This window comes from Coturnix japonica, chromosome 2, assembly GCF_054131305.1.
Source record: "Coturnix japonica strain WE chromosome 2, WE-NBRP24, whole genome shotgun sequence".
NCBI lineage: Eukaryota > Metazoa > Chordata > Aves > Galliformes > Phasianidae > Coturnix > Coturnix japonica.
The window spans coordinates 96,898,160-96,923,287 of record NC_140664.1 but is presented as its reverse complement, the minus strand read 5'-3'; the positions used below and the strand labels follow the sequence as shown (position 1 = coordinate 96,923,287).

The 25,128-nt window shown below is 38.0% G+C and overlaps 1 protein-coding gene across 15 annotated transcripts in view; it reads left to right on the top strand.

Annotated features, from left to right (window-relative positions):
* The window catches only part of ELMO1 (engulfment and cell motility 1), a 274,013-nt gene that overhangs the window by 132,888 nt on the left and 115,997 nt on the right, over window positions 1-25,128 (top strand). For 14 of the 15 annotated variants that reach the window (XM_032442431.2, XM_085538119.1, XM_015854222.3 and 11 more), the window contains one exon: window positions 1,301-1,409. In XM_032442431.2, coding sequence (XP_032298322.2) covers window positions 1,301-1,409 — 109 coding nt within the window. Of the gene's footprint in view, window positions 1-1,300; window positions 1,410-17,984; window positions 18,005-25,128 lie in introns of those variants that run through there. The other variant, XM_085538122.1, reaches the window with a different exon arrangement.

Sequence of the window (25,128 nt, the reverse complement as noted above, 5' to 3'; positions counted from 1 at the left end):
CACACCTGCTTTCCATCACCAGATTGTTTGGGGCAAAGTTCCAGCCTAGGAGCCTTTTACAAATCAGGGTTTAATGGAGACTCCGGGATTTCTAGAGGGGAACACAACTGTCCTGTTGGGAAGCAGGATTGTTTTACCTCTTTGGAAGCTTTCCTGGCTGACGAACTTGAAAGATTGGAAAATAAATTAAAAAAACACGAAAATAGGAGCTAAGGAGGCAGGAGGGATGCAAATCAAAGAACAGTGTCGAAACTTGTTTGGAAATAAAATTTACAGAGTTTCTGAGGTTCTTCGATGCTTGGCAATACATCTTACCTTTGAAATTCACATTTTTTTCTCTCCCTCACTCCCAAGCTGTGCAGCAGCTGTTTAAGTTGTATTTTTTTCCTCTTTCAAAGCCAGTAGCAAAGTTTGTTACTGCAATGACAATTCTTATTGCAAATCTGTTTTGATATATATTTTTTTCCTCCAGCCCCTATTTTACTTCCTTTTCAGGTTCACACCTTCAGTGAAGTCTGTATTATTTTCATAACTCATCTTTCACCCACAGTGTAACCTCTTTTTCAGTTGTAGTGCTGAGGAAAGATTTATTCTGAATGGTATCTGATAGAGCAGAACTTAATGGTGCACAAATGCCCAAGTAGTTATTTTTTCCCATTTCTTTTGCACTGTCATTCAACTGGGAATACAAAGACTTTCCTCAAATTGTTTTTGCAGCATTTATTGCTTGATGCAAGAGTGATAGTTTGCTGAAATGATTTGCACACAAGTGCAAGTTTCTTCTGCAGTGGAGAAACCAAGCACATTGGCTTGAGCATGATTTTTCTCACTTGGATCTTTTGTGGAGCCTGAATCCAGCTACCTAGCTTTTGTTATTTACAGTTCCTTCTAGGTGCGTTCACAACTCTAAATTATTTTATCTCATTTCCTTTAACTTGCACATTTGGTACTAAGTTGTTTCTTTCTGTTTTCTTTCTCTTTGGTTTCTGCTGCAATTCCTTCCGCTGGTGTTGATAAGTGTTGCATAGAAATGACACAGCGTCTGAATCAGCCCTGGAATGGCACTGCTTCTGTGTTGCTGCTTTGGGCATAGGGAGGCAACATTTCTCCTTTAAGACATTATTATTTTTTTTCCTGTTAACTCATTTCTCTGCCATTTAGCTGGGGAAATGATTAAAGTGTATGAAAAGTTTACTAAATTCAACCTGGTAAATGCTTTGTAAATGTTGGATGTGGAGAAGAGTGCTTCAGCTGATGGATTCTTCCAACTGATTGTTTTCCATTTTGATTCCTACTTCAGATTGTCCTGGAGAACAGTAGTCGAGAAGACAAGCATGAGTGCCCGTTTGGCCGAAGTAGCATTGAGCTCACAAAGATGCTGTGTGAAATACTGAAAGTAGGAGAGCTACGTAAGTTGGCCCGTTTATTTGACCTCTAAGAACTGTGGAGTGAGTTCAGTGGTACATGAAACAGTGATTTTATTCTTCTCAGTATGATTATATATTGAACACTGACATTCAAATTGACTATACCTATTTTTCCATGTATCATACTAATTTGCAGACATTCCAGAGATGAGAGTGGAGTAGGAGGAAGGGGTATCCTGTACAGACAGGTTTGATATTGAGAAATGCACTGGTGCTTCCACTGATAGAATCCAGCTATAGCACCAGTGGTTTCTGTGAAGTCTCACTAATCTACACCTCCAGAGCGTCTGTTTCTGGATGTGGCAGTAAGGTTGCATCGTAGCTTTATATTCACAGGGGAGGGAGCTAAGGCTACCTCTAATTCATCTTGATGATTTGCCTGTTCACCAGTATGCTTCCTTAATGGTTTTGTTTATGTGGAATTCTATCTGTAACTTACAAAGGCTGTAATAAAGTACACTTTTACAATGATATACAGGAAACAGATTTCTTGAAAATTACTATCACAGATGTGCATCCTAATTGACCTGTGATCAGTATTTTGTTGACAAGTGCAAACTGGAACTGACATCTTAGGAAAAGGTACATTCAGGTGTTTGCAAATAAATACTGTATTGATTAATAGGATTGGACGTCTTAAAAATCATCAGCTACAGTCTAGGGCTGAGGTGTCTCTGATAGTTTGTAAGTGTTATGTTTCCAAATATGCATTTAAAGCTGCCAGTGTTCCTTTAGAAATTCATAACTGGTCATTATTGTACAGGGATACAGAACTTGTTTCTAATAGTTTATGAAGTCTATAATTTAAAAGCCACAATAAATTACCTTTTACTCATGAAATATTCAACGGTAAAAACTTCCTTGAAGTGCCAAGTAGATAAAAGCTGCTAGACTGTCCATTATTTATGAAGAACACTTTAATGCAGATTATATTGCCTTTTCTCCATTGCATTAAATACCTTTAGACAACGGGAAGGCATTTTACCATTTCTTTTGGTCCTTTCAAGCACTGCATCCATCCTAGCAGAGGATTAGAGCTGACATCAGACAGTAACATTCTCACCCCAGCATTTGCTCACATCCCCATCCTACAGGGTAAGGTTCTTTGACACTCCACTACTCTGATACACTGACAAATTTGCCAAGAGCAGGCCATTTGTATTTCCTCCTTAGTAGCTATGAAAACTAAGATAACCTCCATCTTCCCTCATCTTCCTTCAAGTTTTGGTACATGACATACATGCTTCAGAGACAAACATCTTCTCAACAGACACTTGGTTTTATAGGCAGACAGTAGTGCTGTAGTTAAATAGTAACAACAACAACAAAAATTGCTGTATTTTAGCTGCCGGATGGACAGTAGATTAGTGGTGTGTGCAGTCAGGCATCTGTCCTCAATGCTGTCACAGTCTGAAGGTGTTTATAAGCCAATATCATTGCATGCCTGAAGTTATTCTACAGTTAGGGCATGTTAGACTGAGTGTGTTGGCTATATTTTTTGAGCAGGACACAGATGTTGAACTGCTTATGTTCCCTTGTAGTTGTTTTGATGAGCAATGCTTAGGGGATTCAGGAAAAATCTGCCCTCAGACTTTGACAGACCACAGGGGTCTATGCCACATGTTGGAGATATATATTGTTCTAAAGATTCTATCAGATAACATCTTTTCTGGGTATTCTTGCTTATTGTGGAGAATTTAATTTTCATAGGTTTCTGTTTGATTTGATTCATTTGTAGGACATTTTTCCTCAAAAGAAAAGATCTAAATGCAATAGATTATAACTCCTTTTATGCTGTTCACGTATGTTTTTGCTATAGATTTCGTTGCAATTATTGCCCAGGTTGCAGAATTGAACTGGGCATCACTGTCTCTTTTGTCAAAGAGAATGTGCTGGGTATTTAGTAGGTATATAGTAATGCTCGTGGTTGTGCCTGCTGAGATGAAGGTAATCAAATCTCATGCTTCAAAGAGTAAGCTGATTGCTGCAAGGGCCAGGAAGTTTTTTTCTGCTTTGCACAATCCACAATGTGCAGTGTAGGGTTTTTTTTCTGTTCTTTCCCTGAAACCATATTGGTCACTGCATGATCAGCATTCTACACTTGAAGGCATGCCTGGGTTGTTTTTACATTTTGCTCCAGCAAATCTAGTATTTTTATAACTGAATGTCATATTTAATTTTTTTTTCTCCTTTCTTGAAAGTTAATTGCCTTTTCACCCTCCTCCTCCTCTTAAATTTAAATAGAGAAAAGCCCCAGAAATAGTAAATAAAATTAGATAAGGGAATTTTTAATGTTCTTATGTTCTTGCTATTTCATCTTCTGGAGACTATTGCATTTAAAGAATCAGGAGGTGTTTGTTAGGAAGCTGGAAAATTTCTCTTACCAATGAGGTATTTTGTAAAAGACAGCAATTTAAAGAAAGCAATCTCAAACTTTTAATACTATCCTTAATGTATAATAAAATAGTTAAAAAGAAATTTTAACCTCCTTTATCTTAGCTTTTTAGCTCATTCATTCTTACATATACACATAGAATAGAATCACTGAAGCATAGAATCCCTAAAGTTGGAAGGGACCTTTAAAACTCATCTAGTTGAACTCACCTGCAATCAACAGGAACACCCAGAGCTAGATCAAGTTGCTCAGAGCCTGATCCAGCCTGGCCTTAAATGTCTCCAGGGATGAGGCTTCCACCTCATCTCTGAGCAATCTGTTCCAATCCCTCACCACCCTCACTGTAAAAGCCTTCTTCCATGTCTTTATCCTCTTGCCCAAACAATAACATATCAAATAACCCATAGTTGTAGCAAAAGTTCACCATATCTTGAGTGAAGGCCACCATTCAGCCAGCTTTGAAAACAGTTTCAGTGACGGGGGAAAAAAAATCTAAGAGCTATATTGGTCTTTAGTTTTAAGGGTTACTTTGGAAACATTACTTGCAAATTCCCTTCTAGGTGTAGAGACATTAAATATACTCATCCTTCTTAATGCCAAGTCAATAACTTGTAAAGTCATCTGAGTTATATTTTTGTATGCCATTGAAATCTCACTTTATCAGACATTCCTCCCCTCCTGTTTGGTGGCACAGTCCTTCGGGAAAGAGAGAATAGAGAGAATGAAACTCCTTTTTCCAAAGGAGATCTTTTCTCTTTTTCTTTTTTTGTAATTAACCTTTTCTTAATCTAAAAAGTTGTGATCTCTTCATGTTTGTGCTAAACTTTGGAATTCCTGCAAAACACACACTGTAATAATTGAGAACATAAGCAAAGCTGCTGCAGGCATCTTTTGAGCAAGATAATTCATTTCTACCTCTATCGTTAAGAACAGTAAGACAGTTGTTGGAAGGTTGCTTTCGGCACACGGCACTGTTGGCTTCAAAGTTAGTAGAGTTGATGGGTTGGTCAGCAAGGCACCCCACTCATGTTTCTTCCTACTGTCTACAGCCATATGCCTGCCTTTTTCAGTCTTTGGTCTCTTTGGAGCAGGGTCTGTAATTTGATTTGTATGTGCAAAGTGCTCGAGCTTCTCATGGTCCAGATGTAGGACTCCTTAGTTCCTTTAAAATTACATTTATTAATTTTTCTGTGAGTATGGGGAAAAAAGAAAAGGAAAAAAAACAAAACCAAAACCACATCACTTGGTGTGCAAGAAAGATTTGTGGATGGGAAGGAATTTCTAAGAATTGATTCATTTCTCCAAAGACAACAAGAGGGAACTTGATCAGGTGTGCAGAGGTCTTTCTTCTGATACTGACAAGGATAGCAAGAAGTCTGTAATGTCTTTTAACGTGGTCAGTGGAAATAAATTCTAGTGTTGTGGTGGGTTTTTTTAAGACTATAATAAATGATGTAGTAACATAGAGGTCTGGGAATGTGTATGACAGCATACCAGATGACAAGGGTAAATATGTTGGATTATTACCAATGGCAAAACCAACTGATTAATTATCATCTTCAAAATGTGTTTCATTTTGAAAACTCAGTATTTCTTCTGAGCACTGGAGAACCATTCAGGCCTTTGAGGTTCCTGTCTGCAGGTTTGCACGTACCTTCAGACAGCTGACATATAGGCAGCTTTTTTTTCTTGTCTAGAAACATTTTTTGACATTTTGCTCATCGTTTAGTGACAGATTAATCCTGAGCAGATTGAATTTAAAAGAAAAATGATCTTTCCGTCCATTGTGGGTCTCCCTATTTAACTTCTTGCTATTATGTTCTAAATACAGATTGATTAAAAGTAGACAAAGCATTCCACACTTTGTCACAAATTGTGCTTCATCTCTGCAGTAACATCTCATAGTTTCACAGCACTCCCATGTAGCAGACTGGGATTTTTGCAATTGCTTTGTTCAAAAGGAGTGTAAAGTTGTCAAATTAATTGTACACAGAATTGAGCAATGTTTAAAAACTCAACTTGGTGTTGTTTTAGTAGCAACTTTCAGTGTGTTTTATATGTTGCTTTGTGTACTTCAGAAATGCTTGTGTAGGGAACGCTAAAGAATCTTCAGGTTGGAAATAGAAATTTGTGCAGGTAAAAAGAGGGACTTGAGTCTTTGGAAACCCAGAAAGATGTTGGGATTAGAGGACAAACCTGTTAGTAGTCTGATGAAGTGAGAACCAGCTTGAACTGTTCCCTGCGTGTTTTTGCTATACTTGCAAAGGCTAGAAAAATGTGCAGAATTGTAGGAAATATGTAAGATTTTGCAGGTAACATTTCTTTTCTTGAGCAAGGTGATATCCTTTTAACAACCCACAGCTGATCTGGCTCTGAGGTAGTGGAATGTGCCACTGATTGTCCCAGGTATTTCCTACACGTGCATCTTCATGGGTGATTTCATGGCACTGGAAGCATTTTTGGGTTGCTGTTGACTGGGCAATCAAGCCCTCTGGCAGAATATTTTCTTAGCTTTTTTACCTTTGTTTATTCTAAGTCAAAACTTTTCTCTCATTTTTTTTTTACACTTTTTCTGTCTCACTGTAAATATATTTTTAAAAATTGGTTTTTTGAGGGGAACTTCAGAGCTCTAAAAGTATTTAAAATCCAACTGGGTTACATTTTGCTCTGTGTCATGATGAAGGATTCAAAAAGAGAATACAGCCACAATTGAAATGAAATGGAGCCCGTTTATCTGTACTTATCTACTCTGCACGAGGCATTCTCCATGGCTGGATAAGCAGAAACTTAGCTGCAATTTTAAGGGTGTGTATCTTTATATATGTCAAGGAATTGAATTGCTTGTTTTGTAACATTTTTAATCAATTTGATCAATTTCAAGGCCATCTTGTATAAACCAAAAAATAATTTCAGTGTAATTTCTAAATATAAAGCTTTAATGCCTTCCAGTAATGGAGAGGAAGGGCAATTCTGAATTTTGGGAGACAAATTCCAAATAACATGGAGAGTTGCCTTATGATATGAAAACAAATGTAAATGTGGTGTACTGTTAGGGGATGGAACTAAGGTGAATCCTGACCTACTCGAGATGGGGTTGTATTTCCTCAGTTAATTATAACCCATGTGTTCACTGCCTGTTCTCCACAGACTTAAAGCCATTCATTTTATAGCTAACATCACTAAAACATTTTGTGATAGGTTTGATGGAGGATGGCCCTAGTCCTACTCCAGGGCATCACATTTCTTTCCCTCATCATAGTAATAGATGTATCCACACTCTCATGATAGACCCTCAGAAGCCTGCCGTTATTTCTGCTCACCAGTTTTTTTGGTAAAGTAAAACTGTGCTCCTCATAAGCACTAGCTGTGTGTCTGTATATGCTGATAAGTCATATCATGACCAGAAGCTTGTCACAGGGGTCACTTTATTAAACAGGGAGGTGTGCATGCACAACCCATAAAGGCTCTTGGTCTTTATCTTTGAAACCAAGTTGCTGTATGAATTTAGCCTCACATAATTCTTAATATTGTGTACTGGGGATATCTGAACAAATTAAACTCTTTATGGAAAGTTATTAGGCATGCAAATGATTTTTTTTAAGATTGTTACTTGCCCCCAGGTATCTTTCAGTGTGCACTGTGCTGTGCCCTTTTGTTATAGAGAGCTGTGACATATTCCTGGATCTTTCAAAGAAAAAAAATCACGGCTTATGTTTGGGATAACCTGGTTATGTTTTGTCCTTAAGTCTTGTTCATTACAGTTGTATGTACATAGGCTTTCTTCTTCTTGCAGTCTGCTGCGTCTTAACATGCTTCTAGTCTCCAGCCAGTCTTAACTTGCTCAGGACCAAACATTTTACTTGCTTTTCCTAGGCCTTTATATTTTGTATTTACATAGCTTGCTAAGCTGCTTGCTAATAATGACCCAGAATGGCTGGTGGGCTTTTTTTTTTCCTCTCCCCTAATTAACACTACAGAGTGTCAGTTTAATTATTCTATTGAACATCTAAGAAAGGACCCATCATCCTCTCTTCACATCAAAGACCCACTTGATGTCAAACAACTAAAAAAAATAAAAAATAAAAAAAAAAGCATTATTATGCTTTATATTAGCTAAAAGCACATATGAAGTGACTGATAAGGAGCTTAAGAAAAGTGTTAGAAACTTTGTTATCTGTAGTAGGTTGTCCAGGCTCAAAATATAATTTGTTGTTTGTATGCATATGAGTATTAAAGAGATTGTTCACACGATCGCAGAATCACAGAATCGTAGACGGAACTTCTAGAGATCAGTGAGTCCAACCTCCCTGCTAAAGAAGGTAGCCTTCAGGAAGTGTTGCACAGGTAGGCATCCAGACAGGTCTTGAATATCACCACAGTAGGAGACTCCACAACCACCCTGGGCAACTTGTTCCAGTGATTCATCACCCTCAACATAGAGAAGCTCTTCTGCATGTTAGTATGGAACTTCCTGTGTATAAGTTTTAGACCGTTACTCTGTGTCCTCTTGCTACAGACCACTGAGAAGACCCTGACCTCATTCATTTGCCTCTCACCTCCCTTTAGATATTTACGAACATTACCCTTTAAGGGTAATTATAGAAAATTACTATCAAATGGGGAGATGGAATGTGGCTATGTTTAGCCTTTGTCTTTCCTTATACCATTAAGTACCAAAGTCTTGGAACTGATGTAAACATTTCAGAAATGCCAGTAAAATGCTGGAGAGTGATTTCTCCTCCTTCTGCTCCTCCTTCTCCTCCTTCTCCTCCTTCTACTCCTTCTACTCCTTCTCCCTCTCCTTCTCCTTCTTCCTCTCCTCTATGAAGCTTTCTCTGCTTGTGTTGGGATGAGTTTAGGAATATAAAATAGAGCTACAGTTCTCAGATGTTGTTTTGATTGCAGTAGATTGGGTGGAGTTTCAAGGTGACACAAAATATGTGTGACATTTTTTTAAACTTCTGGATTAGGCATTAGAAACAGAAGGTAATGATAGAGATGTTCAGCTGAAATATTTAGACATTTTCATGAGTGTTAAGGTTTAAAATCTCATTGATTTTATATCCTTTAAGCTTACCGGTTAGCTGTAGTAACAGCGTCATCTTGCATTACTTAGCTCTGAAAAAGCTGAGCTGACCCTCAGACAGACAAATTTACACATCATTTCAGTGCAATGGAATCACTGTATCTGTCTCTGCTCACTGACAGTGAACAAATAACCAAGCGTTTCCATTATCATCAGTTTCTTTCCTCCTCTTTTCCACCTCCAGATTCCAGAGGTGGGTGGTGACAACTTAAGTGATCAGATATATTTTCAGATATCTATTCTTTTTTATTTTTATTTTTATTTTTGAAAAAAGGTTTTTCCTTGTCACTGCTAAATTACAAATTTTTAAACATTTTTATAGATGCTTTGGTAAAGCTGCCACAGTTACTGTTAAACACAAACAGGCAAATTCAGGGGAAAAAAAGCACCTATTATTCACTCCTGTTAAAAACTTCCTCTGCAATGTACATTTTCCTTTAATTTTCCCATTAAATGAACTTCTGCAAAATCCAATATTATGGTACAAGTATTAATGGAAAGCAAAGCTTAACATGCATGAATGGTCATACCACAAGTGGTGTTTTATTGGAGATTGGATTTCACTTAATATAGCAGGGGACAGTACTCTCCAAATGCCTTGCTGGAGCTTTGGCACAGAGGCATTTGTAAAGGGTGTAGAAAGGTGTTGACATCACGCCTCAGCTCTTGCATAATGGTTGATTTACTCAGATATTCCCACTTCCCTTAGAAATTCAGAGTTGCAGTAATCTTTTGCAGGATTTCTTACAGATGCATAAAACTTATGTTTATCCATTCAGAAAAGAGAAGCAGTACCATATGATTAGCATAAGCAGTTGAATTGCAGTGTATGTGTCAAGTATTTATGATCCCACCATGGTTAAGCAAAGCCTATGTATTATTTTTGAAGAACATGATACACTTTATTTTTGTATAGATTTTCTTGTACTTCCTTCATGGGAAAGAAGAGGAAAATAAAGGCTGGGTTAATCTGAATTCAGGCACAAACAGAAAAGCATTTGAAGTATACAGCTAAATTTCTCTTTTCATATGGTCACAATTATATGAATATTGATGTGTGCCTCACTGCTGTGGTTCATTCTCACCAGGCTAAGCAGCCCCAGTGGGGCTAAAAGCTAAAGCCCTTATGTTGGTATAATGAGTTCAGAATTGCTGTGTTGTACTAGGTTGAAGAGTCTCTTTTCACCCTCTTTGTGTCTAAACGCTCTTAATCTTCTCCCCCAGCAAGACAGCTTTGTACAAATGTGTCTATAATATTTTAAGTTTTTACAGCTACATGAAATGTTTATACTTATCAGCTTCCAAACTTGCTGTTGATAGTGAACAGCTGTGTGAAGGTTTGTTGTCCTGCATGTTCTTGCAGCTTCAGTTCCACAGGAAAGAACATGTTAACAAACCAGGTTAAAAGCTCGGTAGTTAATCTACATTTCTGCAAAATTCTTTAATTCTTCAGAATTAAAAAAGGTACTTTTTTGAGGATCTTTGTACTTCGCTGCGATATGATTCCCATTCCTTTCCTGGTTTTCTAGCTTTCCTGTATCACCCTCAGTGTCTGATGCACAGAACGATGGCTCTTGGAACCACAGAACACATCAGAAGGCAAAAGAGGAGGCCAAACTTGTGCCACATCTGTATAGCAGTGTTAAAAAACAAATACAGTTGTATTGTGGGAAAAAATGCATTTAGAGGAAGCCTGTTTTATTTCTTTTTTATCAAACATTCGTTTTTAAGGGTATGCTTCTGTAAATCACCTCATTAGCGGGTGCCCATTTGCTCACTTTTCTTCCAAGTCAGGCTCACTTTGATGCATGCTTGCATACACTCAGCGCTCCAAATTCCAGTTCCACTCAGCATTCTCCTCCTCAGGCAGGAGGAGAAAGATTAATGATGTGGGAAAAGAGAGAAAGTTGTATGAACTTAAAAACTTGGATGGAGTGGTTTAATCTCTCTCCCTGAAATGCCAGACGTGTAAGGAATGAGAGATTTGCTCAGATAAGATATAACAGTGCTTCTTATTTGTTGTACCTGGGCCCCAATACTGAAGGAAGGCAAGGTTTGTTTTTCATATGCTTAATATCACATACCTTTTCATCTTGTTTTCACATCGTGCCCTGCTCAACATGGAGTGAAACCCTACGAACAGAATATTCATAAGAAATGTTTTTCTGCTATCTTGAGTCTTGCTATCTTTCTGGGTTTCCATCCAGTTAAGCCATATTACAGGTCATCTTGTGGCAGCATCTGTTTTACTGCAATGGGAATATCTACCTGAGATGTGACAGAGCAGTTGCTTCTCTCTCACTCTTGTCTGAGAAATGAAAAGAACCATACAGCAGTAGGACTTCTGTTTTCTGAATTCCATTTTATTACTTAGACATTTTTGAGCTTGTGTGAGCTATGACTTGAGAATTCCCAGGAGCAAAGACTTCAGCTTTTTTCCCTTTACCTCCTGTGTTTCTCAGGTGCCAAAGGCTTTTACTATAGCCTGATGAAAAATCTCAGGAGTACCATTCACAGGGAACAGATTGATGGTGTTCTAAATCTTGTGGTCTTACAAATGTATATTTAAACTTATTTTGGTGCATATATAAAAAGCTGGTTGTGGTTTTAAGATGCAAAAGTATCAATTTAGTGACAGATCTTTAATGCTGATAGACTACTCGCATTTCTCACAGATGTATTATCTTTTCATTATTCATTACACCTGGAATTTCAAAGGTTGTGTTCATTGATACTGCTGAGACCTAAGGGGGAAGAGAAATAGAAGTATGGCATATATGGGACCTATTTCTCAAAAAAATCCAGCTGTCTTCTGTCTATCTCGTGTGTCAGAAATGAGAATGATGGCTGTCATTCCTCTTCTAACTGATTTGTATTAATATCGTGTTAGCAGCAGCTCTGCAATGAGTTACACTGGGCTTTTTCAAGATTTCAAATGCTCTGGAAGCTATGTTTATTTTTTAATGGAAGATAAAAGTGGCGTAAACTAGGGGATGCCTTTTTAAGTGTAGGCATGGCCACATCATAGCAAACTATCTAGGAATTAAGCAGTGGCTGAGGCTTTGTCCAACAGTGACTGGTACCTTTGAATGCCTCAGCTCTGGAGTGCTTTGAGCTCAAAGTCCACAGGGCTCCATTTTCTGTGCGCTGAATCACCTTGTCAGAAAGCGAGACCTTTACTGCTCTTTACCACCCAGAGGTAGAAGCTCCAGAAATTAACTTTTGAAAGCTGAGATCAATGTGCTCAGTAGAGATTTTTCTGCACTTGAGACACTGACAGTTTCTTTGAAATACATTGTTTGAGTTCAACTCTCTCCATCTAGCAAAAGTGTAACGCTGGCAATATTAAGTATGATGGAGTCATTGCTTCTGGAGGTGAAATATCACCGTTGTACCAAATTGAAAACTTTTGCTTTCTGGGAAAGTGCATGAGCCTGTCAGTATCTCATTTCATCTCGGTGAGCAGGGAATGCAGCCTCTTGGAAGAGAGAAGAGTATCCCAAGGAACCAAATAAACAATGTATTTGGAGGGGAAGGATTGCAGGGATGGAGGGGGGGGAAAGGGGGGAGTGTTAGGTGCATGATATAAGCAGTGATATGGACTGCATGTAGCAATAAGAAGGTCATTTTCTGTGAAATCAGAGTTTTTCTGTCCTTCTTTCCTGTCTCCTGTATTTGTAGTCATCCTTTTCCAAAATGGTCATTTGGCTTACAGATACTGATTTCTGGCAGGCCACTTTAGCTTTTGAGTCGGTTGAAGATGAACTTGAATAGATATGTGCAGCTAGAAAAGGGAAGAACTGATGGATTTTGTGATGGCAAGAACAGAAATCAGATTCTTCTGTGCCACTCAGAAAAACAGAGTTGAGCAGGTGTGACAACGGCACAGCTGAATGGGTAGTTAATGAAAATGTGGCTAAGATGACAAAAAGGAAGAACTGCATTGTGTGGGAAAGGGTTTAGTCTTTCTAATGTTGGATGCTTGTGAGCTTTCACTAATTTATTAAATGATGTAGATTTGCCAGCTTGAGCTCACAAATTTCATTCCATTAATGAAATTTAATTTTTCGGTGCATGACTTCTAATTGGCAGGTTTATAGCCTGCCTGCATTGACATTCAGTGACAGGAGCCAGATGTTGATGAGGCAGGTGTTGCAAAAAAATTATTTAAATTGCTATCTTTTTTGTTCAGTTTTCACTGAAACTGAACAGCAGTTTCAGCTGAACTGCATCTAGTTGAGCTTTCATTCAACTGAGGCACATCTGAGAAGTAGGCAGTGAAGGTTACATTTACCTAAATGTTCTTGTAATAAGTCTTCCATCTTTTTGAAAGCTTTGAACTATTTGCAGTGACGTTTTTAATTCATCAGTGGAGAGGTTTAGTTTGTTTGTTATCTTGGGGGTGATTCTTGATGGTTTTTTTCTTGGTCCTCTTTCTTAGGGCTTAAGACATACCTTAACAACCTTAACCTAGTTTCTCTGGAACAATTAATTAATTCTCCCACCAACCTATCAGTTGCATGTGCCAAGGAAGCCTACAGTTGGGTACTGAAAGCTTGGCAGCTCCAGGAAAAAATTGATGTTGTCACTGTAAATAATGTCAACTGGAGTTGTGTATGTCGCAGATTAGTGTCCACATGTGCTTGCTGGCGCCATCTGCTTCCTGGGCTTGAAGGTTCTGACTGTTTTAAGGTTCATATGTATTGATGGCACAGTCAACATCCCAAAGAACTGGAGCACAGTTTTATTTCAGCTCTTCCAAATGGCCAGTGATGTTTCATAACAGTTGGTGTTTTTGAGGTGGATGTCTGTATTGGTTGACTATATTCAAGGTTTTCATTTGTTTATCAATTAAATGTGTACATATTTGTGTGTGAAATTTTCTATTCTCATCTAATTCTTAGGTGAGATAAATCAAGTTACCGTGAACAGGACTATACTGAGTAAAATTACTATAATAATGGTCATCGTTATTTCCACTATAACGTTATGTATAGTACTTTATATCGGTAAATTACAAGTCTTTATATAAAGAAGTGATCAGTATTATTATTGTGATTTATAGGCCACTCTGCTGGACATAATAATATTTAGGCAGTTGCCTCCTATTGCTGCTATCACTGAAGTCTTAATGCATTACAGTGTGCCTATAGTTTATGATGATGCACAGTGGAATGAGAGCTCACAGGTGCTTTTCTCTGTTCTTGAGAGCCTGGTTCTGTATGGAATGAAATGACCTACCTTTAATATCCATTCCAACCCCAAACCATTTCACAACTCTATCATAAGGTTCACAACTGAGTAAAGCGTAAAAAGTCATGTTCTATTTATGGTGGTTATTTTTTTCTTTTTCCATGACTTAACCTGGCTGTATGGTGAGATAAGAAGAGAATTTGGAAATAAAGCTGTGTTATGAAAATTGTTTGTTTGGCTACACTTTGCAGATAGATGTGGAATTAAAATACTAATAATAATTAAGAAAAAAAAAATTTTTTTAAATGACATCTTGTGAGTGTATGTGTGTACAAATGCCCTGCTAAAAGAAACTTGAGAGTGCTAATTGGGCAAAGGCAGCTTGCCTCACTGAGTTCAGGAAGACTTTCTTAAGTGAAAGCATGATTGCAGTCTATGCTCCTATTCTCCTAATTCAGGGCTAGCTTGCATTTTTGAAAGTATGTAGAACATAATTACATATGGTACATCAGAATTAGGCACCTGCTTGATACCTGTATGTCATGCACCTTCCAAGTGTTTCATTAACCTGTAGTTAACCCTGCCAGAATACGTGGGTTCTTTGAAAAGCCTCCAAGGAGAATTTCTACCTCTCTAGTTCATGCTCTCAAGTGAAATGGGCATGCTTAGCTCTCCAGGAAACAAAGGTATCGGTTCATTCTTTCATCTAAATTCAAGAAGATCATGTAGAATTATTGTAGGAGGACTAGTTCATTAAGCACAAAAAAATTAGGTAAGAGTCAGACACTGAAGTTAAATGAATCCCTCCAATGAATTCTTTAAACTTGATTATTGGTTTTGTTTTGCTTTCCTTTTCTCTATCGTGGCTGCTCCTGTATTCTGTACATTTCCAGAAAAATGCTGTTTTTTAGCTATAAGAGCTGTCACTGCAACGTATTTTCTGTGTTGCACAAACAAATGGTCTGTGTGGGAATGTGCAACTGAACTTGCTCTAGAGGCAGATTGCCATAGTAGCTGGGTCAGAGCCATCATCTCAATCACCAGACAAGAGTTAAGCTCATGTGATGATGCCCTGAAAATTGCTCCTCTCTCATTAATAGTCTGTTCAAATTTTTTTGAGGGAATCTGATTCACTGTTGTGAATTTGAGCAGCCCTGGAAATCAGGAACATGCAAAATTCTCCATGAATTCATAACTAGAGGGAAAAATGGTCACAAATCTAATGATTCTCCAGATGGTTTAGGAAATGTAGAGGAAAATGGTGACTAATGCAACAATCAGTTCCAATGAAATCATGGTCCACTTGAATTTGTTCTCTTGGCTGCTTATTAGAAGTGTTTTTAAGAGGCAACATTACATCAGTGATAATGCCTTATCGCAGTTGAGAAAATGCTAAACTACAACAACAGGCCCTGAACTCATGGTTATTCTATGCTTAGAACACTTGTAAGATAGTCCCATGGGCTGCATCATTAAGTTTGAGTTGAGGTATTTAATTTCATCTTAGGTTTTGTAGGAGTGCTTGATAGAGCATAATATATTATTCTATTGCATGGCTATTAGACTTCAATATATCTTCTGTTATGCTCATATATTACATACAATTTAATCACCTGGATTGCTGGTATCCTTTTAGTTAAAGCATTGAGATAATTTAGGAGAAACTGTTGTGTTTTGGTCTTTAGAGCTCACTACTGGCACTAACAAATGCTTTTCTACTTCAATGTGTTAGATGCTTTTGTTTCAAAGGCATGGAAAGAAATGAAGAAAATCTCTCTCAAGCCAAAAAATGTCTAACCCAACTACAGACCACTCATTAGTGTTCAGGAGTACTATAATGCACAGCTGACCCACTGGATATTGTCTTTATGGTGAACTGAATTGGGAAACGATGCAGACAAAAAAGGATGTTCAGGGCAATGTTGTATGCTTAAAGACAAAGGAACTAGTGCAGCTTATACATCTCATGCAGGAAAGCTTGTGTAGAGCTTAAGAGTCCTATACAGCTTGTTTCCAGCAATGAAGTAAGGTGTGCTGTTCTCCTGTCACTGTAGGAAAATGTGTTGGATCTTAAATACTTCTCTGTAGAGCAGCGACTGATATACCTCAGATGTATGCCTCTTTCTTGTACACCAGCACAGTCACAGTCACACTGTCTTGTCCTAAATGCAGTTAGAAGAAACTCAGAAGAAAGTACTGTTTAAGCATTGGACACTGGAACTTAATCCTTCTTTACTCCCTTGCATATGAAGACCCTGATGCTACCAAAGCCTGGTAGCTTTGCCACAAAAAGATGTAATATTTTCTCTCTATAAAATGCATATTAAAAAATGTTAGGTTGCCATCATTTACACGAACAAAAGCTAAGAATGAGGAGTGTGAATGCACGCACAGTGTAGAACATAAAAATGAAGCCTATGTTTCCTACATATGTCAGGAGGCTTTGCATGGGGTGAGTAATGCAGAAACCTGGATGCCTATCTGAGAATACTGCAGCTAAGCAAGATCTGAATAGCAGTTGAGAGATGAACATAGTCCGTGAACTACACAAGCATTTTAGTTCATTGAACTTCTGTCTTCATTGAATTTGTAGTTCAGTGCTTACACTTCTGACAGGGAAGCGTGGATGTATGCAGCCTACTTTTGATAAGTGCTTTTGTGTGTTAACCTTTTGCCAAATAGCTATTACTATTTTAAAATATTCATTTTAAATGTGGTTTGTGTCTTTTTTGGGCATGTTCAAATGAGTCAACTCAGATATTTTATATCTGCTCCCAAATTATGTTGCAGTTTTAATTGTCTGCTTATGAGAAATGAAAATGAAGCCAGCAACTGAATTGTTTAAATTTGTGGGTAGTGGGGCTACAAATATGGAAAGTGAGTAGGATGAGAGTAATATATTTGGGATTCTGTGCAACTTCAATGCATTTTAATGAATTGATGCTTTTCACTTTTCTCATGAAGAATGAAGCAAATGAAAAACCAAATGTGTATCTGATGACCTTATGCTACTTAACAATAAAAATATTGTTTGTATTGCATCTTAAGGTGCTGGCAAGGCTCAAAAGCAAAATCCTTGAAAAATAATATTTAAAAACAATGAATACTTTAAAAACAACACGGCTAAATATTTAACATTTGTGCTGCTTTTTATAACAGTGATATATGAGATGTTCCTCGGAGTCTGTTTTGTGTTGTCCCATATCTTATAAAAGGAAAACAAATGTTATAGAAACTGCAGGATTTCATTTTACAGGGTTGGAAACAGTGGTGCCATACAGAATTTCATTTGTTGCAGTCCTGAAAAACTTAAGGACTTGCTGATTTAGGTTTGATTTAGTATTTGGCTTTGAGACGTGCAAGATGAGGTATCTGAATTACGCAAAAGACAGCCCTATTTAATGCTTTGAAATATATTTAACTGGTTTGAATTTGCATGTAAAGTTCATCCATTGTCTCAATTGAGATTAATTTCTGCTTACTCTCATGTTTGCTAAATGTGTCTTTCTATGTCTGAAATAAAAACAGACTTAAAATCCTCTTGTTGATCTATTTAAAGAATAGCTTGATGACTTAAAATCAGGGAAGGCCTGCAATATGCAAAGCTGCTTTTTTTCCATTAGCTTATGGAAGAATCTTCTTTGCAGTTGGTTAGCTCATGGTTTAAGACCATTTTTCTGATTTGTTATAATATCTTGGTTTTGCTGTATTTTAAGCAGATTATGAAATTAAAAAAATAATCTGAACAGACTGGTGGCTCCCGACTGCGCAGAATGTTGTTCAGTAGCTCAGCGAGCGTATATACAAAGTAATTTGTTTTTACCTTTCAGAGCAAGAGCTTTCAGTGCCATCTGCAAGCTTAAAAATAACCTTTTCATTTCAGAGTAAAGAGGCAATGGTGCCATACTAACGGGTAAGAGGTAGCATGAACTGTGAGAGAATCAGCGCCCAGCAAACTAAGATTCTAGCAGCTGAAGAAAGAAACCAGAATATGGGGCACTTGTTTTTTGATTTTGTAATTTTGTGGTGTGAATGTGTTTCCACTGTTTTTCGTCATGGATAGTCAAGAGTTGTTGCATTCATCAGCTCCTCTATGGCAACCCAGGAAACATCTCCCAAGACTGAAGATTTTCATCAAGTCTGCTTCGTTGGCATATACTAATCAGCTTCAGCTCATATTGTAGTATTTTAGAAAACACAAACTCATGTCTCCTGATACTTAAATTTGCTTTGTGTCATAAACCAGCTCTAAATCCATGGTGGTTGAAAGTAATTCTTTGTGTTGGCATTAAGTGTTGTCTTTTCTTTAGACTTTCTTGCTTTCTCATGTTTCAGCCTTTCAATTTCCTATATTTAAATTTAATTCATCACTTACAAGGCCAAGGGGTTTTTGTTGTTGTTGTTGATGGTTTTGTTGTTGTTATTTTTAGTCTGTTTTCTTAAGAAAAAGAAGCAATTGTGATCAGATTATCTCTGAGTACCTGTCTCTGTCCTCAGAATTTTGAGTATGAGTCATTTTCAACACAATTTGACAATGTGGCAATGGAGTTATGAGAAATTTAGAGGAAAAAGCTTTCTGAATACCTGGTTTTCTTCACTGAATTCTCCTCCCTGCAGGGAGAATTGTTGTGATAATCTCACCCTTCATTAGATATCAGCAGATCCTTGTTGGATCTTGTGGATCCATGTGGACACTTAAATGCACAGAAAGATAATTCTCGGTGATGCCACTTTTCACTGAAAAAATAAAAAATAAAAAATAATTTCCACAATGCTTAAATTTTCTTACACCATTGACTTTTGATGTCAAGTTACAGATGAAAGATCAGCACTGTTGCCATCACAGATCAAGGAGATCTGCTGGTCTTTTTAAAGTGACCAAGTCAGAGAGGGCAATGGGAATGACTCCCTGTCACAGGCACAAGGTGTATTTCAGGGCAGGAAACCTGGTATCCTGTGTGGAGTTTCTTGTTATTTAGCATTCTTGTTTATGGGCTCTATCTACTTCATGAGCCTCCAGGTCCAATGGATGTGGTTTCCAACAAAAATAAATAACAGAGATGGAGAGCAGAGTACATGAGGTGGGGAATGTGACTGCAGGTTCTCAATGTGAAAAGCATTGGAAATGAGAGGTCTTCTAAAGTGGAGACTGTTGAGATAGGGTCAATAGAGTTAGTTTTAACAGAGAATGACAGAATTATTAAATGCTGACATAGGATAATGGTCTCCCACTGGCTTATCTATGAGAAGACATTTTAGGGAAATTAATGTCAAAGCCAGGCAGAGATGTTTGTGTTTGAAGAAGATATTGATCCTCTGGTACTGTACCAGCATACAATGTCTTTATATCCCTTGTATCAATTGATTGAGGTGCTATCAAGTACTTTATCTGATGGATGTTGGTGCAATTAACATTGACAGTTGTTTTCTTTAACGTCATTAAGTTGTTTACTTTACTATTATTGATTGTTTCAATTGGTTTAGATCTGCTCTATTAATAGCTGACCCTGTAGTTCCACATCTAAAATGTACAGTTTGTTAGTACAGGAAGTTTAAAGTAATCCTGTGCAAAAGAAGACCTATCTGAACACTTAATCACAGGAAATATATTTGTGCTTCTGGAATGAAGTCACTCCTGTTGTGAAATGTTTAAATATAAATGACACCACATAGAAATCTGTTTTTGTATGGTGGAACATAGAAGGGAAGAAAGATATCATCATTATATTTAGTGCAATGCAAAGAAAAGTATGCGTTCCCTTGGGAAAATCACATACTCAAGCCTGACTTGCATCCATAGAAAATTATTGATGTAGGGGCATAGGAATGTAACACTCTAGTAAATTTGAACTGACAAAATGATTGATGTCAGCACTTGCAAATAGCGCTATAAGGCTGGGCAAATCTGGATAAAGTGAAGTCTGGTTGATCTGGATGAAGTAACCTGCCATTAGATCGTGAGGTACCAGTTGAACCCTATTGAGACTGCAAAGATCTGCCTTCCTGCAGCGCAATCCTTTAGGAAGTTGTTTGACCTTTAAGGAGGCGTGTGAAGGGCAGCAGTCTTTCCAGAAGAGGTACACATTTAAAAAAGGAGATCTAGAGAGTAGGCCTACCTACTACATGGTCATGATAGATCCCGAATTCACACAGGTAAAGTGCACTTTTTTTCCTTCCTTTTCTATTTTATGGAAAGCACACTTCTGAAAGGTTTCTAGGCCAAGTCAACCTGTGATAAATAAGGTCTTCACAAACCTTAAGCTTATGGCTACGTATTGACAAATTACCCTCATCAACTTTTCACTTCTTGTCTTCCTCTCAGACACAGACAAGGTCAGAGATTTTTCACATCCTTTCTTCTTTCACAGAGTGCTGTTGGGATCTTTTTCACAGTCCCTGCCATCATGTCAGACTTCTATTTCCAGAAGAAAATCTGCACCTTGTCTGTTTTTAAACAAACACAAAAAGCAATCCTGAAATGTATGGTCTTAAGCAGATGGTAATTAGGTAATGGCAATTAATTCAGAGTATGTTTCACATGCTTTTATTCTCTGGGGGAAAAAAAAAATAAAATCTCTTTTCTCCACTTTCAAATGTTTTACATTAAATATTGTAGTGGCATTTATATTTAACTGTTTCAGAAAGACAGTTCACCATCTTATGTAGGTTATGTGTACCGTTAAAAAGGGGTAGGTAGTTTTTGTTCGGTGAGATCTGGTTTGCATTTTCTTCTCCTTAAAAAGACCTAAAGGAAAAAAAAGTTAAGAAAAGATTGGAAAAATGGAAAAAAATGATTAATTTTCATTTATGATAATAGAAGAAATAATTCATGGAAAATTGAAAAGTAAATTTAAGTTATTCTTCCTTGAAAATGGTACCATGGCTAATTCTTCTCAGATCATAACCTGGCACATTTTAAGAAATTACTCTTTAATCTTCTTTCATGTGTGAACTAAGATACCACTTACTGAATATTGGTTTGGAAGACTTTTCTATCTATAATTTCATCCTTTCTCTGCAGACCAGATCATGGAACTTCCCTTTCATCATTTTTAGTGAAACTTATTCCTCCACTAATAAGTGAGTCAAAATCTCAGCCTGTACAATTTGACTTGTATTGCCACAATTAGTCCCACATGTTTAAGAAAGATCTCTAAAAATACTCTAATAAATAGAAGGCCTTTAAAATATCTGACTGCTATCCGTACAAGGGTTATTCATCTTGTTCTTTTACTATGCAGAGAGGAAAACGCCAGTATATAAAGCAATGTTTTAATGCAGTTCTTCAAATGCTATTTCCAAAAGGCTTCTTGACACTTGGTCTGCTTGAATATATATGCAGGAACAAAGTTTGTATGTGAATTGTCCCTTTGGCTTCTGATACTAGCTCTTCAAATTAATCAGAACAAATTTCCTCTAGAAATATTTCCAGGATATACCCTGTCTTGAGATTTGTTAATCCTAATAGAACTAGAGAGAGTACGTAGGTACTCCTATTTATTTCCATGGAAACTACAACAGATACAAAGAGCGCGGTAGACTTATTTGGTAGATTAAATTCTCAGCTACAAAACAATATTTTTCAACACAATCACCACCTTTAGTTATGAATTTTCCTCAGAGGTGAGCAAGAGCCTGCATGCCACAATCATAAAAATCCTCACCAGCAGAGGTGATCCGCTGTTTCACAGCTGCTTTGCCAGCACTGTTGCTAGAGAAATGTTGTCCACTCAGTTCACCTTTCATCAGCCCAAACTGATGAAAGTTAGAAAATGCTAAATCCGACTTTGCAGTGATGTGACAGGGCCGTCCAGCCAAGATGGGTGATGTGCTCCACAATCTTCAAACTGGTTTGGGGCCTGCCATTATCATGTTGCAAGAGAAAGTTTTTCTTCTTCTCTGGCCTGACTCTGAAAGTTCAAGCCTCCAGCTTAGCCAGCATCTTAATACAGTGGTCAGAGTTGATTTGTTGTGGTTCTAGGAAATCCAGAAAGATCACCCCTTTCCTAAAAGGAAGTGCACATCACTTCACCCACTGAGGGCTGTGTCCTGAACATTTTCTTCAGGGGGGAATTCATGTCATCATTTCACGGAATACCCTTTTGACTCTGGCTCATTAGATGTGACATCACAACTTGTCTCTGGTAGTGATGTGACCCAGAAAATTGTCATCTACAGCCTCATGTTGGTTCAGTAGGTCCTGGCAAACTTTCATACAATGTTCTTTCTGTTACCTCATGAGCATTCTTGGGACCCACCTGATGCTAACTTTGCAATATTCTAACATTACCACTGTTGTTTCCAGTGCTTTGAAGCCAATATTCAACGCAGTCCCCTGGTCGCAATTTGCTGATTCAGACATATGGGGTGATAGAGAAGAGGAGCCTGATGGCCTCTTGGCAGCCTTCAGATCTTCTTGAGGGGAGCGGAGAAGCAGCACTGAGCTCTGCTTTCTGGTGACAGTGGCAGGACATGAGGGAATGGCATGAAGCTGTGCTGGGAGGGTCTGGTTGGGAATGAAGGACAGGTTCTTCACTGGAGGGTGGTCAGGCACTGGAATGGGCTCCCCAGGGCAGTGGTCACAGCCCCAGGCTGCTGAAGTTCCAACAAGTGTTTGGACAGTGCTCTCAGACATAGGGTTTGGATTTTGGGTGGTCCTGTGTGAATCCAGGAGCTGGTCTCAGTGATCCTCAGGGGTCCCTTCCAGCCTTCCAACATGGAGTATTCTATAGTTCTACGCCTTTCTGGGCTTTTATTATTATTATTATGAATCTTATGTGTTTGCTTGTTGTGACTAAACCTGAATTCTCTCTTGCGTAACCTGGAAAGTACCTGGTCTACATTAATTTAAAAGCACCCATCACTTGTGCCATCACTGCCCTTTTCAGCCAGTCCAGATAGCTCTGTCTAAGTTTGATCTAATCTTTATTTAACAGAGACACTTTCTATTTTGGCGGTGGATAAAATACTGTAACTACCACAAAATGTTACCCCTACTTGTTCTCTACCTTCACAGCACTTGCAAAGTTGATGGTACTAGTAGTAATGCAATTAGAGAATCTGTGGGTTCTTCTGCTCTTGCCTTTAGTTGGTGTTCATGTTAAAACATAATTGCTCTCAAGAAAGGAGGAGGTTCTGCAGAGGTGTCTGGAGCTCTGTGAGAGACAATATTTATTAGAAGTAATATTTTTTAAGCAAACTCATACAATGAGGGGGAAAGTTTGGAGGAGATAATCAGATAAGCTTTTAGAAAAAGCTTGGCACTTTTTTTTAATTATATCAGAGACAGAAAGAAGATGCTTTCAATTGTTCAGGCTCTGCCTGGAGCTTAAATTTTATTCTTTCAGCTCTGATCGCTTGTTCTAATAGAATTTTCTTCCCACAGTTCTTCCTCTGCTTGCATATTAGACCTCTGACAGCTCTATTAGTGCAACACATAAGATGCCACCTTGGAAGTCAATAATGAGAGAGAGAGTCAGTATTTTGTATCAAAATGGTGAAGCTTGAGTCACTAATGCTATGCTCATTATTATCAACAAAGCGTACTCAGTAGCAGGCACGCTAATGGACATTTATGCTATGACTCATGCAAAACGTGGATCAGCAACATTCATAATCAAAAATGGTCTAGAGGATGTTTCAAAACAGATAAACTTCCCCTGTGATACAAAAAATGGTTGGTTTTGTTGTTTTTTTTTTTCTGGTCTTGTCAGTGAACCTGCCAGAGCTAAATTACAAGGGCTGCTCTGGAATTAATGCCTTCTATTTTATCATATTGTCTCACAATGTCAGAGGCAGATGTTGGTGGTATGGCAGCAGAAGTTGAGCCTTCCCACTAATACCCCACTACATTTTGTTGCCATGCAACAGATGATAGCAGAGGGGCAGTCTGACCAAATGGGGTCTGACATGGAAGTTCTTCTGAAGCAAAGGTGTGTAATGTGTAATTGAATTCTTCCAGGTGGAAAAAAATGCACCAGTTGATATTCATTGCTGCTTTTCTGAATGCTGATGGAGACCAAACAGTGGATGTGAACACAGCGAGGCAGTGGGTGATGTGTTTCAGCTCTGACAACAGTGGGTCACCTCAACTGGTGCAGATTTTTATGATTATGGCTCACAAGTTCTCATTCATTTCTGCCAAAAACATAGTGGTGGCGACAGTGTTGAAAAACAGTGTTTAGTAGCTAAGAATTTGATCTATTATGAAGTGCTATTGTGCTCTTTGTGTATGTTGTAGTTTCCATGGAAAGAAATAGGAGGCATTACTTTCAGAGCGACCTACATTGAAATGATCTACTGCACTAATTTCAAATGCTGCTCAGACTTTTTTAGGACTGAAACTGTTTTGTTTCCCCTTCTCCTGAAATTAGTGTAGTTAGCATAACTCAGCTGGCTGAAAAGTAGGTGATGCTTGGGTAACTTGGAGCTTTGGCTGGTGGAAGTTTTTGGGCAATTGGAGATGCTGAGGGGCAGCATTGCTTCAGGAAGAAGGGGGTGGTTTGAAACAGTAAGGAATATCTCAACAGAGCAATGAAAGAGTTCTGCTTCTGGTAGATCCAGCACAAGATAGGGCAGCTGCCATCATTGTGTGACGCCTGGCTGGAACTGACATTTCCCTATGTTTTGGTAATTTAGAGATCCGCATTCAAAAATAAAGCACTCACTTTCAAAATCCAGTAGTATTTAAACATGAGAGGTGACTATTAAGACTTTCTACAGTGATTTTTCAGAGAGGTAAACTTGTTAATGAGAAAAATCTCAATCATCTATTTGGTAACATTGAGTAATCTATTTCATAATAAAAAACATGCCGCCTCATTTCTAAAGCCTGTTCTTTTCCTGTCAGTGAGAGCCAAGGATGTAGTTTGATTTTACACCGTCTTGCTGGAGCAATAGAAAGAGTAGCTGAATGTGCCTCCTCTGGTCAAAGCTGAATTGAACTGTGGGTGCCCAAGGCAAAATTGTTTCTAACATTCTGGAAGATTTATTATGAGAAATGAAACATATTAGAGCATTTAAACAAC